Genomic DNA, 20,488 nt, shown 5'->3' on the forward strand with positions numbered 1-20,488 from the left:
GAGAAGAAAAAAAATGACTTTACTACAAATCATGTAAACTGAATAAACAGAAATAAACAAGGGTACAGAGTTTGAGCAGTTAATTAACTATTATAAATTCAACCCTTCTGAACTTACTGTGGATAATCAGATATAATTAATAATTAATTAACCAATAAGGCACTATCCTTAATCAAGGTGACAGTAATGATGGTTAGAGGCAGAGAAGGAAAAAAAAGTAATTAAGATGTTAATTTAGGCAGTGGGTGGGGGGTGGGGAAATGTTAATGGGAAATGGAGATTCTCATTTGTTTGTTTATGAATCAAGACAATGACTTGTTGACAGATTGTTCTGTGATATGCACTATCATCAAAGGGATGATTGAAATTTGAAGCCCACAAGAGGCAAAAAGAGACAGCAAGTGGGCCATTCCAATTTTTTTTTTTTTTGGTTTTTGGTTTTTGGGGAAGAGCCTGGCAAATGTTTACAATAATGGAGTCTCTATGAATAGCTACTGATTTGACCATACAGTGCTAGCAAAGTTAGATGGCCTGGAAAATAACACAAGGAGGCAAAACAAAATCTCAGCAGATTTTAGAGCTAGCGGAGCCTTACATCGATGGATATCATTTGATCCAAGTGTATAACCATGTTTGCTGGAATTATACATGTACTCCAACTTTAAATGGTCTTGAAAATCCATCATAGTCAACTATTAAGTCTAGTAGGACCCCTTATTTGAAGGGCATCTTAAGCCATTGATTATTCACATGATCTCTAATCGAACGGGTGGGACTAAACTAATGTGGTAGATAAACATGTTTGGACAGAAGTATCTGTTATACACCTAGGTTGTTAGTGTTGATTGCGGACAGTCATTTTCTGTCTCTACTACAATAACTACATGCGTATGGATTTTTTTTTCTGTAGTGTAGATAGAGTTTAAGCGTTTTTGAGTATGTGTCTGGCACATGACATATATAATGTGCAAGAGAATGGGGCACGGTTATTAAAAGGGTCAGATCAAAAGGGATTTCTGCAAAGTAGCAAAGCAATCAGATAGGCATACATAACAAGCATCTCTAATTCTGTCCGAGTGTTGAGGACAAATTCGATTACCATACTGATTGACCCTTTACCCTAGTTAAAGCCTTTCATTTTTCAAAAAAAAAAAAATGATGGGACAGTAAGAATTGGTAGCTCTGCTCCTATTTCAATGAGAATCATAAAAATTGGGCCAGCTCATTGATTGTCCCAATTTTGTCTCAGTAGGACTACTAACTCCTATATGATCCAGAGGGTACCCTGGACTTCATTTTCCAATCTCAACATGTTGGAGTTGTAAGGCTTTGTTTGGTTACAAGAGAAACAATAGCCATGGATTGGAAAGGAATTGGATGAGATGAGGAGGAGACTTCCTAGCTGGAAAGAACCGGGTTTGGCGGATCCTGTCCTTTGAGGAAGCCAAAACAAAAACACCTTGTATGGGTGAGAGAAAGAGAAGTGAAAATAAAATATGGTATCCAAAGCATTGTATGTATTGTACTTTCCCAACCTTGAAACGTTGAAGATGTCAAACATAATATCTAGTGTTTTTACTTTGATGATTAAGAATTCAATCGAAAAAAGAGAACTAGGCTCACAAACACGGAGAAAGGCAATAGAATATTAAAAAAGGAACTTGTTTTAGTTCATGCAGTACATCTAGAAAACGTCCCAAATTTCTGTCTCATAAATCCTAGTTTTTCTTCTTTTTTTTCCCCTCCTCAATCGTACCAGTTTCACAGAGAGAGAGACATAGAAATTGTTAATGGAAATGAGAATAATATCATAGAAATAAATGTCCCCCCAACCAAAAAAAAAAAAAAAAAAAGCTAAATTCTCTAAACCCCAGCACAGTGATAATGTTGGAGAATCCTATTAGCTTCTCTAAGACCACTGAAGTAGGCACCGTGAGTGGTGGAGTAGTGGGTTCTGTGAGTTGCTTCCCCTGCAAACAAAAGCTGAAGTGGAGGGGAATCAGTTGACTCTTGACTACTGATGCATGGCAATGGCTCAGCCATTCTGTCCAAATCGTCTCCGCTTGATCCAACTGCAACATAACTGTAAGACCCCATAAACAGAGGATCAATCCCCCAACGAGTCTTCAAAACCTTCGTAACTTTCACTCCAAACTTGTCCAAAGAACTCACATTCCCACTAGATAATAATTCAGGAGAAGTTGGATTTCCCTTCTTGTGAAATGGTTTAGGCAAAAAACTAGAAATCGTTGATGAAACCCCACTTATGATCTGCTCATCTTTTAATGATTCTAGCTCGAGAGCCTCTTTTCCAGCAAACCAGGAAAGCAGGACGTTGGAATTTTCATAGATTGGAAACATAGATGCAGTCTTCCTCATCCACCAAGGTACCTTTTCTTCCCTAAGTTCAGAGTCCCCACGACGGAAAACCATTTGGAGAAATGGAAATTTTTGAAAATCTTGGCATTTTCGATCATGGTTTTGGCTCAGTTGGAGGAACAGCTTGTTAACAACCCCAAAACCAAGCCTCGATATTGCCTGAGTCTTGAAACAAGGCAAAGGAGGATTAAACATACCTGAATCACCCTGTACTCCAGCTTTAAGCACGCCCAATGAAACTGTAACAATAACATGGTCAGCCACCATAGTCGTCCCATCACAAAAGTGAAGCTTCACAGGCGTAGAGCTAGTACCATAACCATTTGCCATATCTGATTTTTCTCTAGCAGTCTCCGGCTGCCACTCGATTTGTCTCACCTTTCGGCCAAGTTGAACCAAACCAGGTGGAAGAACAGAAGCCAGAGACTCAATTATGGTCAAATACCCTTTTGCTATGGTGATTTCTTCTCCTGAACACATACGGTACTCGCTCTCTGCAGCGTAATCCAGAGTCAAAAGATCATCAGCTGATGTGTAAGTCCTCTGGATATTCTCAAACACCCTGAAAACTCCATCTTCAAGCAGCTTTCTGGTCCAATTCCCATACCCTCCATCTTCTTGTCCCTTCGAAGCCCAATATAACTTGAGGCCTTGTCTTAGATAAGAACCAACACTGACACTTCCAACTCCGCCATTGGCTTCCATACATGTCTTGAAAGCTTTATCCGCTATCTGGCAGTAGTAGGAGGAGTCACTCGTACTATCATCTTCTTCGACCAGCTTCCCCTGAGCATAATCCATCAGCTTCTTAAACAGAGTCGAGACCGAGTCGACCACCGCCGTTCCGTCCAGCTCGAACCCACCTTCGGCTACGGTCGTGAACCGGGTCGGGTCTTCCGACGAGCTATCCATGCACTCCCACGGCTTCTCCGACTCCAGTGCTCGGATTTCCTGGGCTATTTTGTGAACCGGGCTTCCCCCAATGCCGTGGATCCACGTGGCCCCCATCTCAATCCGGTCGCCGCCGAACTCCGACGTGTTGATCCGGCCACCGATTCTCGAACCACCTTCCACAACGGTGAGCTCGAACGAGTCCTTGAACCCAACCGTCGTATACAGCTTGTTTGCCGCCGTCAGACCCGCCATTCCCGCTCCAATAATCACGATTCTTGGTTTCTTGGCCACCATTTTTGCTCTCCAAGCTCTGCAATATATATCTTACACAAATAAAGAAAAACAGAGCAGAAGTAAGTAGAGTCTAGCTTAGTTTGAGTAGAGGGTGTAGTAGTATAGTAAGACTTATGAGGATATATTCGAGTTAGTGATATGAAATTTATAAGAGGGTCTGTGTGATATTATATGGAATTTAGTGAGAGTGAAATACTTTATTGATTTCTTATTATATTGCTAAAAAAAAAAGAGGTCTAATAAAGACAGGGGTCTACTTTTCTCGAGCTCTAGTAGCTCTCTATGAGATCCACTGCTAAATATGTCCGTGTTAACAACATCTTAATAAAACTTTAAAAGAAGAAAAATTAAAGATTGACATAAAAAAGAAAACAAACTATTAAGATTGCCCAACACTATTGTTTTTTTTTTAAAGGTTAGATTAGTGCCTTCCACCAACCTCTCATACATAAATTACAATTACATATTTATCAAAATAAATTATGGCCCATCCATTGAGCAATTCAATGGTCTTGATCAGTTGATGGCCCATCGTTGGGTGGGACATAAGCTTGACACGTGGCGCTCGTGTTTTGCAACTATCATAACCACTTGGTCGACAGTCTCGTCTTATAGTGTGTGCGTGTGCGTAATTATTAATTTAATTTTTTACTCTAATTGATTAAATTGGAGCTTATATATGTGTAATTAAATATATTTTAATTGGATACGTGTACTAATAAAACTATTATGTTTAATCTTATTTTTATTGTTTGAGTCATTGAAGGGGTACCCCTCGAAAGGAACATAATTCCCATATGGATTACTTTAAATGGATAAAAGGCATTCAAGTGAAGCAAAACCTAAGGTAAGGGTTAGTTTTCAAGCCAAAAAGAGCCACGGAGCTCTTATATATGTATAATCATATACGATACGAAAAATTAAATATACCTAGACTAATTTAGTGATCATTAACATAGTCATATAGTCTAATGAAAAGATATCATCCTTTATTTACTATAGATATTAATATTATTTATGAATATGTATTAAAGATAAAGATGAGAAAGGGCATAACTCATAAGCACAATCACAATAATAGTATTTAAGGAAAATACTATTGTGCTCCGTGTGTTTTTCCCAAATACGCGATTGACTCATGTGTTTTATTAAATGATAATTATTGTGTTTTATTAAATGATAATTCAGACTCTGAGTTTTACAAAATATATCAAAATAATATCCTAGATCCGATTTTGGTCAAAATATTTTCAATTCTAAGATCAATTATTGAGTCGTTATTGATGGGTTTAGAGAATTTGAGAAAATGGTCGAGAAGCTGAGAATGAAATATTATATTTGATTTTTTTTATCAAAATTAAGTAAAAGTACTATTTTGACTAATTTTGTAAAACATAGAATCTAAATTTTCAATTCATAAAACATATGAGTCGATTGCGTCTTTTGAAAAATTACAGGGCAAATATATGTTAATTATTATTAGTATTAGCTATGCACTATACTACACTACATATGGATATAATGAATCACTTTAAATCTTTAACAAAGATGATGGATCAATAATTTAGGATATCCAAACTTTCATAGAAATCTTCATCAAAGGCAGTGCAGATTTGAAAGAAGTATAGGTAAATTTAAAACAAAAAAGAATGAGGTATTATCTTCATCAAAGGAGGTGGGTTTTTCTTTATTAACTTTATGGAAAGGAAAAAAAAGTAGAATAGATCTTTTCTTTACTAACATATTAAATAAATAATAAATATATAATGACAATCTATTGTATTGTTCTTTGTGTTTGCTTCTTTCATTTTTGTTCTTTCCTTTGGAAGATTGAAAGTACTATAAGATTTACTTTAGATAAAAAGCCAATGTAAATTATTTGTCTTAGTCTCTAGTCATCTCTCTCTGAAATTCAGTTGTGTAGTCAGGATTTTTAGGTGAATCAGTTAACAGTAAGAGATATTTTGTTATTGAATTATTTGTTTACTTTTTTTTTCTTTCTCTTCTTATTATTAAGATTTTAAATTAATATTTTTTTTATAGTGATCATTAAAAAAACGTAAATTTATTTTTTTAAAACTCCAAATTAGTTAGTATTTTTGGGTAAAAAAAAACTAAGGGTATGATGAGCAAATTGTTTATTGAGAGGGGGCATAATTGCGAATTTAATTATTAAATAGGGATGCAACTTCAATTTTCTAAAAATTGGTATGCAAATTTTGAAAATTTAAAAATTGTGGGGTCGTGCCCTCCCTTCTCTAAGCCCTGGTTGGAACTTTATTATTTTGTACTATGTGATTGATTAAAAAAATTATCAAAATTAGTGTTATAGCATAACATAACAAAGTGGGACCCGATTAAGTATACTAATAAATAGTTGAACTTATGGATTTGGATTAAATGATAAATATCTTGTAATATCGAGGGCTAGCTAGGTGAGAAGAACAATAACTAGTTTATAATCTAAATGCCGTTGTAGCTTAATCAATTCCCATTGATGGAGTAGAATAATAAATAAATAAAAGCATTGTTTAGCGTTGAGTGAATATTGATTCATTCACCTAATAAAGAACATCATAATCAATTATGGTCGTATAATTTAATTATTAAAACATGATTAAGTTAAGTTGGTGCATCATTATCAAAGCTTAATTGAGCCAAGTCAAAGTTTTAGAGTTAGAGAGCACCAAATATTACTCCACATCGTCTCTCGTGATTAAAACTTTCTTGAGCACTGAAGCTCGGATTCAATAATGGCTCTGAGTATGATCACGTGCATTTCTAACACTAGATATTATTTTCTAGGGATTGTTAATATACTAAATTTAGATTTTAAAAGTTGTCATAAATAACATAATATTTATTTTAACAATTCGAGGGAAAAAAATTTGTGGTGCTGGTAGTATTGAGAAATATTGTACCAGTGTTTATCAATATCTCGTTTATATTATTTTATATAATACAATGTTAGATTAAATAATGAGACAAATTACATTTGTGTGATTTATTATAATTTGTAATATAACATTAAGAGTTACAAGTTTGATATATGTTTGTTCAAGTATAATACAATTTAGAGTTGTAAAATCATCTACAAATATTACCTAATAATGTGTAAATTGAGAGTTACGTATTTTGAGATTGAATTTCATAAACCATAATTTGATATGACTGTTAAAAATATATTTTCAACTCCCATTTACTATATAGAAGTTACAAAATTATGTAGGAAATGTATTGGGACATTTTGAAAAAATGTACAAAATTAAGAGGTTACAACAGCCACTAGGTCATGCCCAAGAGCATCCCAGGCTACAGCCTGAGAGTCAGAGGCTCACGGCCTTAGCTTGGGATGGTGGCAGCCAAATTCTATTTTGCCTTTTTTCTAATTTGAATGTTTTCAACAACCCAAGTAACTCTCAATTTTATTTTTTTTTGTAATTTTACAAACATCCAATTAAGCATTGGTAACAATCTATAAGTTAATGGAATTTGAAATTCAAATAGTGTTTCAAAACTCTATAAATAGAAGTCTAATGATCACTTGTAAAACATATTATATTTATCTACTATAGCAATTGACTAGAAATATACCAAAAAACTTGATAATTCCATAAATCTATTTCTATTTGTGAGTTCCGTTTGTGCTTAGAGAATATGAGAAATAAGTTTTTGGACAAAGATTTTGAATCTTGTTAAAGTTGGTAATCTTCGCTACTTTACAGTTTGATTGTGTGAGTGTAAAAATTAATTCTATTGTTCTTGTTCTTATTTTGTTATTCTATTTCTATTATTTTTTCCTTTTTGCTTCTTTTTCATATATTTATTTATATTGTTACGTCTAAAGTTGTATTTTCTATTTACTTGTTTTATTATTCATTTCTTTAATTTATTTGTATATATTACAATTGAGTTGAAACATTTTTTTAATGAATTACTTTATTCATTGAATTCTAGAATAGACATGTATTTGATTTTCACAATTTCTATTAAGGCAACAACTTTGATTTTATTTTCTTTATGGATAAATTGCACTTACTACTCGAATCAAATTCAAACAAACAAGCAAGTAAATGTTACTAAAGGTTGAACAAATATTAGTTATTTTTTGAAAAAAAAAAGAAGAAAAAAATGAAACATACATTTTCCATTAACTTATTACAGAAAAGCCCCTCGAAAGCTCCAAATTTCCTTTAACTTGTTTGGGTTGTTTTGAGAAAATGAAAATGTTCATATAAATTTTTAGTTTTAAATTTACCTTTGGTGATCCTGACTTTGATTGATCGAGACTCCCTTATTACATTTTTTGTTGAGAGAGAGAAAATTGATAGGAGAATGATGGGATTGGAATGGGGTACAAAAGTAGCCATGTATTTGCATCATTGCCTAATTGTTTGCTGCCTTTCACTTTTCCTTTCTTATTTTTATTTTTATTTTCCGTGTCATCATTTAAAATAGAAATAATTCTTTTTATTTTGATGTCAATTATCGATGCATATATGATATAGGCTAATATAATGCATAATGAGATGTTTTCAAATAATTAACGACACTATAATGTAAAAGAGCAATTTAAAAAAAAAATACATATCTGCTTGATTTTAAAATAAGATTAAAACGATTGATATATTTATTATGAGTGATAAAATAATATTATTATTTCTAAAAATAATTAAAGGGATATAAATCATAGAATTTAGTACATATGTAAAAGAGTTTAAATCCAAAAATAGAAAGGCTTTTTTAATATAGTAGTAATCACGATATTGGTTGTTGTGTTTAAATTAATTTCTTCGCGCTCAAGAGCCTAAGTTTTGTTGTGAAATTACGTGTGAACGAGTGATTATTACGAGACCACAAAAGGGTCGGTCCAGCGTTAATGCCTTAGAGTCATTCAACGCTGATATCGAGTAGATCTAATCTTCATTTGGCTCGGCGTTCATGACGCTATGCCATTTCTGACTCTTAGGTCAGTAAAACACGACTAGTGTTCAACCCATTGTGAACTTGACTAGTAAATCAGAGCTTCACAGATGGATCTAACACCATTGCCGATTCTGGCTAATAAGTCAGTGCCACACACAAGTAAGCCATGCCACCAAACATATATCATAATCCAAATATCCAAATAAAGGCATTCAACATGCTTACTCAATAATTACTAGCTCAATTAGGATCATGCATAAACACAGAGGCTCAAGCTCTAAACAATATCATACTCAGTACATAAAGCATGTCCTAATCACATGTTTCTCGTACATTACATGCATCACATATAAATATCCAACATGCATCAAGTATGTAACACCCTCACTTATTTGAGTTAAAACCATATTTGAGGTGTTACGTTTTAAAACTATATCATAATTTATTACTGCGGAAGTGTGGACATTTTTTTTTTTTTAAACTTGAAAACTTATTTCACATTATTTACATTAAACATAAAGTGTGTCTCAAACATATTATACATAAGTATTAAATAACCCAATTTATTTTCAAAACATAACTTCACACTTTATTACAAACATCTCACTGATAACTGAAATAACCCACAAAATGTCGATATGTTCATATGTACAAATCAGGGTCAGGACCATGCTTCAGTTCTCCTCATGTCATTCACACATTTCTTTCTCTACCTGCAACACAAGACAACTGTGAGCCTAAAGCTCAGTAAGCAAAGTAATGCATGCAATGCTAATGATTACACAATATCAATGGACATACACAACTTCTTTTTAAATTTTGGGCCCCTTAATATTGTGCACACTGTTTGAATTGGTCAATGCCTGCAGGGCTTGTTACATATATAATATAAAATCCCATGGGTTCTCCTCCGGCTAGCCATCACCACAGTAGGGCACATTAAAAACCTTATTCCATCGTTGCCCCGTCGGGCTCAAGAGTTAAGGCGGCCACACACTGTGGTGTCAATACATATAACAATAACTCATATGGAGGAGAAATAAAAACGGAAATATGACAAACAATATAATTGGTTCACTAAAACCTAGCCCAAATTATTGGGCAGCCACTATAAGCCTACTATAGGCCTCCGTTTACACTTATTAACACTTTCATTTGCCTTTTCAAAACAGTGGCACTGAACTTAAACTTCTTATTACAGCTTTCTTTTATGTTGCACAAAACTTGCAAATGCATCATATAATTAATCATCATAATATCATGCATGGTCTTATGTCATATAATAATTTACCACATCACTATTATGCCATGCATACAAATTTATGATGAAGTGTCAATGTATGTTAATACCACTTACTCACAAAATATTCATATAATGCATACTTTCACATAACATATAATTCACCGTGTAACAAGTGGTGTCTTAGGTATTGATGTGCTTATCCTGACAATGGCATGGATTTCTCATCATAATGATGGCAGTAATACATTTAACTCTCATTTAAAAATACCCATAAAACTTCATATCGAATTTCATACCCAAAACATGCCTAAAATGCCTTAAACCACCTAGATCGAGCATTAGATTTATCTTAGTCATTTGGGGAAATTTTGACAGAGTTTCCCCTTAATTTTAGCTATCCTCAAATATCAAAATCAACCAATAATCAACATCAAATAACCTGCCATAACCATATATCCCAAATACCAACATGATTCATCATAAAGTTATCATATACCGATTTTGATAAAATTCAAATCTCCTAGATCATCACCCAAATTAAATGAGTCTCCACATCTATTCAAACATTTATAAACATATATACTCTCTTATAAACTCAATAAAATAACCAAAAATCAGTTTGTACTCCAAGAACCCCAAAAACCTCATAAAACACAAAATTTCACTTACCGAGCAACTTTTCGGCGAAAATAATCTCTTCTAGCTTTTCTAAACCTCAAACCACTTGGAAACCACCAAGAAATATCTTAACAAGAGATAAAACACCATAGATAAGCTCTCAGCAAAATTCAAAAACATAGTTTAACTCCAAGTACAAGAACTTACCATAAAAAGGCTAGAACTAAGCTTAATCCACTTCTTTGGCTTGATTTCACTTGGATCTCCTTAGAATTTCTTCAAACCAGCCAAGAAATGGTTTTTGGTTTTCTTTTCTCTCTGTTTTTCAGAGTAATGGTCGTGCAAAGTGATAAGGTTGATGAAAATTCTTTATTTTCAATGATTTAGCCTTATTGTATCAAAATTTGACACCTTTCATCTCATCATTTCACCTTTTGACTTATGAAAACCTTATCACTTCAATAATTTCGACTTAATCATTTGCTAGGCCTATTATCCTTATGTGTAAAACACTCACACCAAACCTTAGGTCCATATGACTTCATACCCAATAGTTATGCTTACCCGATCGAGCGTAGCGCACTTATGCTAAGCTCGTTTTGACTTTGCATCAATACCACTCATTATGTATACCTCCCATCAAGAATTGATCTAATGGTTCTAAAACCATTTTTACATCATCAATGAGACCTTAATCATACCTCGATTACATTTGGTAAATCCATAAATACTCAATTTTACACCGAAATACTAGTAATCGACATTGTACTATTTTTCATTACTTAACCTATTTTGCCTTCTATATCTCACTTTCATCACTTAATTCCATACCTTGTCCATATTTTTCATACTTTCTTATATCTTGAGCACATCAAACACCCATAAAAGACAACTCAAATGCCACAAGGTTAATAATATTGAGCATACATATAGACATCACATACACAACTTTTATACTTATACATGAAAACACTTATAAGAATATGCATATGCTCAAATTATACATATTGTATGATATATAATGCAATGCAATGCAATCATGTGATTATTGGCTATATTATATCAAAATAATGTGGGTGCTACAATCCTCTACACCTTATAAAAATTTCGTCCTCGAAATTCTCTTACCCAAATTGTAACGCCCTAAACTCCAGGGACCGTTACGGTGTGCCTTGTAAACAGTGCTAAACTCGCTAATCGAGTCATTTGGCCAAAACGTGTAACTAAGTATGAATAGCGGTTTAGGGTCTAAACATTTTGGTTAAGATGTAACGTTTCACTAGAACGTTTAATATATACATTGGGATCCCGAAAATAAAGTTTCAGAGTTTATTACAGAAAATATTTACAACAGGCCGTTCTAAGCGGCAAAAGAGGGTTCAACCCTAGTTCCACTTTAAACCTCGGCCATGACGGACGAGCAGCTGCATATGTACACGTCATCACCTAAGCTCTCCAACTCAAGGATGGTCCAGCTTCCTCTTGCCTTTACCTGCACCATGTAGCACCCGTGAGCCAAAGCCCAGCAAGAAAACACCATATAACATGATATGATATCAACAATAACCATAGTAACCATTCGGAACCAACAGACCATACAGATAGGTGACAATAGCCAAAAGTCACAGTAATGAGCATCGCTCCCTCTAGCCATGTGACGATATGGTCACCAGGGCTCAACTGATAAGTGGTTCTTTCATAAGCTTGGTTAGGACAGGTGCAAGGTGATTTGTTACCAACATAACCTTCCTCATGACTCTAGAGTCGAAACTATGGACAACGCCCCTTAGCCTTGTGACAAACAGTCATCGGGGTCATATACCTTGGCTATAGTCATCTGGTCGTAGACCAGACAAGCGCTTATAGTTCTCATTGACCTTCCGGTCGGTCCAGCACTAATACCCCATATGAGTCATTCAATGCCGACCTCGATTAGATCTAATCTTTATTTGGGCCGGCGTTTGCAACGCACTGCCACCTCTGACCCTTGGGTCGATAAAACACGACCAGTGCTCAGCCCGTGGTGAACTTAACTAATAAGTCACAGTTTCACTGACGGATCTGACACCAATGTCGATTCTGACTAATAAGTCAGTGCCATACACAGGTAAGCCATGCCACCAAACATATATCACATGTCCAATATCCATAAACAAGGTATTCAGCACGCTTACTTAACAGATATTAGTACAATTAGGACTATGCATTAACACAGAGGCTCAAGCTCTGAATGATATCACACCCAGTATACAAAGCATGTCCTAATCACATGTTTCCCATGCATCATATGCAACATACCCACCAGTCCAACATGCGCCAATAACAGCCATGCATGTCACATTTAACAGTCAACCAACATGCATCAAGAATAGCCATGCATGTCATACATAATAATCAACCGACATGCATCAAGAATAACCATGCATGTCATACATAATAATCAACCGACATGCATCAAGAATAACCATGCATGTCATACATAATAATCAACCAACATGCATCATAATAACCATGCATGTCTCATATACACAGGGTGCAGTTTTCTTACCTCAAATCTGAGCTAGAACCAATATAAGAACGACCCTTGAGAACGGTCAACCTTTAAGCCCTTAGCGGTCACCTAATCATAACCAAATATGGAACACCATCAATAACATGATAACCAAAGGTTTTCAAACCAATATCTAGCCTCCAAGAGATCAATCCAAACTAATCCAAGTAGTAGGGACACTCCCGAGGCCCATAGCTAAGTTCCCGGGGTCAAAACGAGCAAAAGGGGTGAAAACAAGGCAAGGGCTGCGGCCCTAGCACCTTGGGCCGCGGCCCCCAGAATTTCCAGAGGCAAGCGCCGCAGCGCCCCACACAAGGGCCGCGGCGCCCAGCGAAACAGAAAGGCCACCTAATAACTCGAGCTAGGGCCGCGGCGCCCAAGAACAGGGCCGCAGCACCCAACCCAGAACCATTCTCCAACGTGTTTTCAACACTTCAAAGTCCCCAAAAACACACCTAAACATTCCCCAATCATCAAAACAAAGTTCCCAAGCTTCCCAATACCTCAAAACCTTCAAAACCCAAGGTTCAAACGAACCGAAAGCTCAACGATTCACAAAATCAATTAAAAGCTTAGAAACTCGGAATAACTCAAAACTTAAACTTCAAGTACCTTTGATTGGGTTGTTTTCCGTCAAGTCCTTCAGTTAAGAAGCTTCTATTCTTTCCTAGGATCGCTATGCCTCGACCCTCGCTTGATTCCGACTCCTAGAATTCAAGATATCTTCGAAAACGCTCAAACGGTAAAACAGACCGTCGAGAGAGAGAACGAGAGGTTTCCTAACGTACGTTCTTATCTGACAAGCTACTTCAAGCTTAAGTAACCTCAAATAAAACTTAGTGCTCGGGGTCCCGAAAACACCCCTGGGGATACTATAGTCAAAACTTCCAGAATTCCATCATGATCTCAAATACTCCCAATCCATCACCAAATAAACATTTCTATTACCCCGAAATTGACCCCGTTATGACAAAATCGCTAATCCATTATATATGACCGTCTCATGTCGAATAGTTAGAATATATCTCCATAATTATAAAATCTCATTCACAAATTACATTATGCACCCAATATACAAATATGCCCTTAACAGGCCAAATTACCAAAATGCCCTCATAACTATAAATACTCCCATATGCATGCATTTACCACCATATAATAATATAATTCACATGAACATGCATATGATTATTAAATAGCATAATAGATCAATTATGGCCCTCCCGGCCTCCTAATCAAAGTCCTAAACCTTATTAGGAAATTTGGGGCATTACAACTATCCCCTCCTTACAGAAATTTCGTCCTCGAAATTTACTCAACAGTTCGGAACCAGAATTCCACTCAATTGACACAAATTCCTCAGGTCATTTCCTTGACCCCACTATTTCAATAGTCTTACCTTAACCCAAGGTACATTTTGTTCAATAGAACTTCATCACTTATGTCACAATCTGAACTGGCTATTCCTTACCGGAGTACTTAACCTAACCTTCAGACCCTCATAACTCAACTCATAGGTTCCTTCGGCCCACACCCACTGCATAGAAGCACATAACTCACTGTATACAACTGTCAGTGCCAAAAGTAACACTGATTCAGAGTCACCCTGCTCTGACCCAATTAGGTTCCAACTGCTGAAGCAACCTAGAGCTTAACTTCTCTCAATTCCTCACCCCTTTTTCCATGGTGATCCCGTAGAGAAGGTACACTCTCCTATCTGGAATTCCACATTCCTACTTCCCAGTTCAATAACACTTTTCCATCTATTCTGAGAAAATTCAAGCTCCAGCAATCTCATAACTCCCCTGAATCACCGCAGGATCCAGACACATATATATATATATATCCTCACTCATCTTATAAGATGTTCCTCCAATAATAATTGGATAACCCTCTCTCTCTGATTTACCATCAATATGAGAGTAATAAACTATACTGAGTTCCATCTGTATACTCATTGCCTTTTAACCCTTCCAAAACTTGGAAGCCACAATAAAGTCTTCATCTGATAAGATGAATCTTGAGTTCACGAAAGCTCTCTATCCTTCTCACAAGGAGACTCAAACATTGATCAGCTGTACTATTCACCTGCCCTTACTGATAGAATAAATTCACTTGGACTACCAGTCCACAATGACTTAATACCCATTTCATATCGATCCATCAACCTGGGAATCCCACCGTGAAATCCATCGCGACGCTCACTTATTCCCACTATGAACTACCCAAAGGCTATAATGGCCTTGCTGTTTCCTGATACACTGCTTTGACCTGCTAACAGGTAAAAGCTTCACACATGCCTCTTCATCTCAGGCCATCACCATAAAATTTCCATATTAGGTTACCCTTTCACAATGCCTGAATGAAATGAATTAAAGAATAGCATGAGATTCATCCAGAATCTCTCAGTTAATCTCAATGTCCATCGGACCCCAAATCCGATCTCTAAACCACCATAAGCTCATGTCTATCACTAGACAACCTTTAGCTAGTCCAGCTAAAGCTTTCCATTCAACCATGTCCATCTGTGGCTCACTTAACCATCTTTCCTTTATCTTTCTTGAGATAATAATCTCAACCAATAAACTGGCCACCTGGCCCACCAGAAACTCCACCCCAGTTCTAGTCAAATTCTTTAATCAACATGTTGCACAAGTAATCACTTCCCTCTATCACTAGGATGTCATAAAAATCCTCAAACTGATCCTGGTCCATAAAAGACCCAGCACTTTCTTTCCAAGGCACCTGAAATATCTTTACTATCTATGGACACTCCTGTCCCCAAGGCACTTTTCACTCTTGGCAATTCTCCGCAGAGAAAACACCACTATTCCATCGTCCAAGACGATCATAAGTCCCATTCAAGTCTACCCTTGAATGCACTATTCACCTGATTCACAAACACTTAACTTCAACCCAACTCTCAAGACATGCTCAGCACTCGCGGTGCTCTAGTCTGATACCAGCACAATCCTTTACATAATTTTCTCACTCTGATCTCTAACTGGTCTTAACCAGATCCAAGATCCACCTTAAAGGATTCCATCTTACTCAGCAACTAACTCTTTAATTCTTATAACTCCATTGAGCCACTCGAAACAGTGTTTACATCTAATTCCATCTCTGGTACTAAACCAATTACCATTCCAATCTTCTTTTAATAAAAAAAAGGCCTGACAGACCACCTGGAAACACATTTAAAAACCCACAGATTAATCCAGTCTGTCCTGATCTCACTAACGCAAACTAAGTGGTATCCATCACACTGGCTAAGAGTTCCATGCACCTCCCTGCACAAACTCCAGCCCTCACATCCGGTACCATAAACATATCAAATCCATGCACAATACCAATTGTCACAAAACTTTCTGCTCACAAGCTCAAGAATCACTACACTTTCCTTGCCATTCAAGACTGCTCTCTAGTTACTAAACCAATCCAAACCCTGGATCAACCATAGTCAGTTATAACCAATTCATGGAGCCAACGATGAGTCATTGCCATAACTCAACTTATCTCTTAGGTTGCCTCTACCGTATTACTTTTCCCATCACAACGTAACCATGTGATCCACATATATACCATCAATATACCCTTCTCTATATACATACCAACAAAAGAATAACATGGTGCCAAAGCCAAACAGCATAATGCACATCTCAGAACTAGAAAACTGACCTGTCATCCCCGAGGAACTAGTCTCAGTCTCAGACTCTGATTGCCCTGGAATAAACACTCGAGTTGGAATCGAGCTATTTATCCCCTTTTGCTCATTCTTCTTCCGCATTGGGCAATTCTTCTTTCGATGTCCAAACATCCTGCATGAGAAACATGCCCTTGCTCAGCATACCCCAAGGTGATGCCTCTTGCACCGAGTGCATATCGGATATGTCTTCCGACCTTCCTTGCTACTTGTTCCAATAAGTGGAGACACCACTATCTGAGCTCCATGCTCTCCAGCACTCTGCTACCCAACTACCATACTCTCAACAGCAAGAGCCTTCTCTACCACCTGAGCACAGGTAGAGACCTCATGCACTGGGGCAACTCTAATGCCCCGAACTATTCCAGGATTCAACCCCTGAACAAACCGTTCCTTCCGAGCTATGTCTGTGGGTACCATGTCTAAGGCAAACTTGTCCAACCCATCAAATTCAGTAACATACTCGGTCACTGATGCATTACCCTGAACAAGATTTAGAAACTCATTCATCTTGGCAGTCTTAGCCACATCACAGTAATACTTCTCATTAAACAGCTGCCTAAATTCTTTCCAGTCCATCGCAGCTGTGTCTCGTGTCTGGGATACTACCTCCCACCACGTCCGGGCATCATCCCGCAGTACACATGTAGCACAGATCACCCTATCGTGACCTACCAGTCCCATACTATCAAGAATGGAGCTGATCATGCCCATCCATTGCTCAGCTCTGAATGGATCTAGGCCTCCCTCAAAGGTTGGAGGATAAAACTTCAGGAATCTTCCACAGAGAAATTCCCATCTATTCTCATCCCTAGGCTGAGCTGAAACTGATGCCACCTGTAATGCCCCAAATTTCCTAATAAGGTTTAGGACCTTGATTAGGAGGCCGGGAGGGCCATAATTGATTTATTATAGTATTTAATGATTATATGCATGTCTACGTGAATTATATTATTATATGATGGTGAATGCATGCATATGGGAGTATTTATAGTTATGAGGGCATTTTGGTAATTTGGCCTGTTGAGGGCATATTTGTAAATTGGGTGCATATCGTAATTTGTGAATGAGATTTTACTATTATGGAGATATATTCGAGCTATTCGACATGAGACGGTCATGTATAGTGGATTAGCGGTTTTGTCATAACGGGGTCAATTTCGGGGTAATAGAAATGTTTATTTGGTGATGGATTGGGAGTATTTGAGATCAGGATGGAATTCTGGAAGTTTTGACTATAATGTCCCCGGGGGTATTTTCGGGACCCCGAGCACTAGGTTTTATTTGAGGTTACTTAAGCTTGAAGTAGCTTGTCAGATAAGAACGTACGTTAGGGAACCTCTCGTTCTCTCTCTCGACGGTCCGTTTTACCGTTTGAGCGTTTTCGAAGATATCTTGAGTTCTAGGAGTCGGAATCAAGCGAGGGTCGAGGCATAGCGATCCTAGGAAAGAATAGAATCTTCTTAGCCGAAGGATTTGACGAAAAACAACCCAATCAAAGGTACTTGAAGTTTAAGTTTTGAGTTATTCCGAGTTTCTAAGCTTTGAATTGATTTTGTGAATCGTTGAGTTTTCGGTTCGTTTGAACCTTGGGTTTTGAGGGTTTTGAGGTATTGGGAACTTTGTTTTGATGATTGGGGAATGTTTAGGTGTGTTTTTGGGGACTTTGAAGTGTTGAAAACACGTTGGAGAATGGTTCTGGGTTGGGCGCCGCGACCCTGTTCTTGGGCGCCGCGGCCCTAGCTCGAGTTAGCAGGTGGCCTTTCTGTTTCGCTGGGCGCCGCGGCCCTTGTGTGGGGCGCCGAGGCGCTTGCCTCTGGAAATTCTGGGGGCCGCGGCCCAAGGTGCTAGGGCCGCATCCCTTGCCCTGTTTTCACCCCGTTTGCTCGTTTTGACCCCGGGAACTTAGATACGGGCCTCGGGAGTGTCCCTACTACTTGGATTAGTTTGGATTGATCTCTTGGAGGCTAGATATTGGTTTGGAAACCTTTGGTTATCATGTTATTGATGGTGTTCCATATTTGGTTATGATTAGGTGACCGCTAAGGGCTTAAAGGTTGATCGTTCTCAAGGGTCGTTCTTATATTGATTCTAGCTCGGATCTGAGGTAAGAAAACTGCACCCTGTGTATACGTGACATGCATGGCTATTATGATGCATGTTGGTTGATTACTGAGTATGACGTGCGTGGTTATTATTGATGCATGTCGGTTGATTATTATGTATAACATGCATGGCTATTCCTGATGCATGTTGGTTGACTACTAAACGTGACATGCATGGCTGTTATTGGTGCATGTTGGATTGTTGAATATATTGCATATGATGCATAAGAAACGTGTGATTAGGACATGCTTGTATACTGGGTGTGATATCGTTCAGAGCTTGAGCCTCTGTGTTAATGCATAGTCCTAATTGTACTAATATCTGTTAAGTAAGCATGCTGAATACCTTGTTTATGGATATTGGACATGTGATATATGTATGGTGGCATGGCATACCTGTGTATGGCGCTGACTTATTAGTCAGAATCGAAAATGGTGTCAGATCCGTCTGCGAAGCTGTGACTTATTAGTTAAGTTCACCACGGGCTGAGCACTGGTCGTGTTTTACCGACCCAAGGGTCAGAAGTAGCAGTGCGTTGTAAACGCCGGGCCAAATAAAGATTAGATCTAATCGAGGTCGGCATTGAATGACTCATATGGGGTATTAGTGCTGGACCGACCGGAAGGTCAATGAGAACTATAAGCGCTTGCCTGGTCTACGACCAGATGACTATAGCCAAGGTATATGACCCCGGTGACTGTTTGTCACATGGCTAAGGGACGTTGTCCATAGTTTTGACTCTAGAGTCGTGAGGAAGGTTGTGTTGGTGATTAATCACCTTGCACCTGTCCTAATCAAACCTAAGAAAGAATCACTTATCAGTTGAGCCCTGGTGACCCTATCGTCACATGGCTAGAGGGAGCGATGCTCATTATTGTGACTTTTGGCTATTGTCACCTACCTGTATGGACCGTTGGTTCTGAAGGGTTACTTTGGTTATTGTTGATATTATATCATGATGTATTATGTTTTCTTGCTGGGCTTCGGCTCACGGGTGCTACGTGGTGCAGGTAAAGGCAAAAGGAAGCTGGACCATCCTTGAGTTGGAGAGCTTAGGTGATGACGTGTACATATGCAGCTGCTTGTTCGCCACGGCCGAGGTTTAAAGTGGAACTAGGGTTGAACCCTGTTTTGCCGCTTAGAACGGCCTGTTGTAAATACTTTCTGTAATAAACTCTGAAACTTTACTTTCGGGATCCCAATGTATATATATTAAACGTTCTAGTGAAACGTTACATCTTAACCAAAGTTTTTAAACCCTAAACCGCTAATCATACTTAGTTACACGTTTTGGCCAAATGACTCGATTAGCGAGTTTAGCACTGTTTACAAGGCACACCGTAACGGTCCCTGGAGTTTGGGGCGTTACACCACCCCTGGCATAGCAAAGGAAGAGGTACCACCCAACAGACTCCGCTGTTGCTTCAAATACCTGATTTCTTCTTCCTGCCTCTGCAATCTTAATTGCAAGTCTGTAAGTGTCTGCTGAACATTCAAAGATGCAGACGAAGAACTGATACCCTGGCTATAACTCCCAGCCCCTGTATTACTATCACCAGGCCTCATAATCTGCCTCGAATATAAACCTGTTGTTTCAATCTGCAGTCAATAACTTGATCCATTAATCACAATAAGCATATCAAGGGCTTTCTCCCACGGGATAAATCTTACCACACCACAAATCATAAACCACTTGCAGTGCTGCAAACATGCCTATGGCATTCATACATACTCATAATTCCTGCTCTTCCAATACTCAAACCATGCTTCTAAC

General features: G+C 37.6%; 1 protein-coding gene and 1 long non-coding RNA gene across 2 annotated transcripts; both read right to left on the reverse strand.

Annotated features, from left to right (window-relative positions):
* Window positions 1-1,646: 1,646 nt before the first annotated feature.
* On the reverse strand, window positions 1,647-3,908 carry LOC133797212 (probable polyamine oxidase 5). The gene has a single exon (XM_062235044.1). The coding sequence runs from the start codon at window positions 3,565-3,567 to the stop codon at window positions 1,864-1,866; it is 1,704 nt and encodes a 567-aa protein (XP_062091028.1). The 5' UTR covers window positions 3,568-3,908; the 3' UTR covers window positions 1,647-1,863.
* A 5,057-nt stretch (window positions 3,909-8,965) lies between these two features.
* LOC133793784 (uncharacterized) lies at window positions 8,966-10,721 on the reverse strand. The gene is made up of 3 exons (XR_009874953.1): window positions 10,562-10,721; window positions 10,406-10,481; window positions 8,966-9,206 (listed from the first exon to the last, which is right to left on the reverse strand). It is a non-coding gene; the product is annotated as an uncharacterized LOC133793784 (long non-coding RNA).
* Between the last annotated feature and the right edge of the window lie 9,767 nt (window positions 10,722-20,488).

The sequence above is a fragment of the Humulus lupulus genome, chromosome 8 (genome assembly GCF_963169125.1).
Source record: "Humulus lupulus chromosome 8, drHumLupu1.1, whole genome shotgun sequence".
NCBI classification, from domain to species: domain Eukaryota; kingdom Viridiplantae; phylum Streptophyta; class Magnoliopsida; order Rosales; family Cannabaceae; genus Humulus; species Humulus lupulus.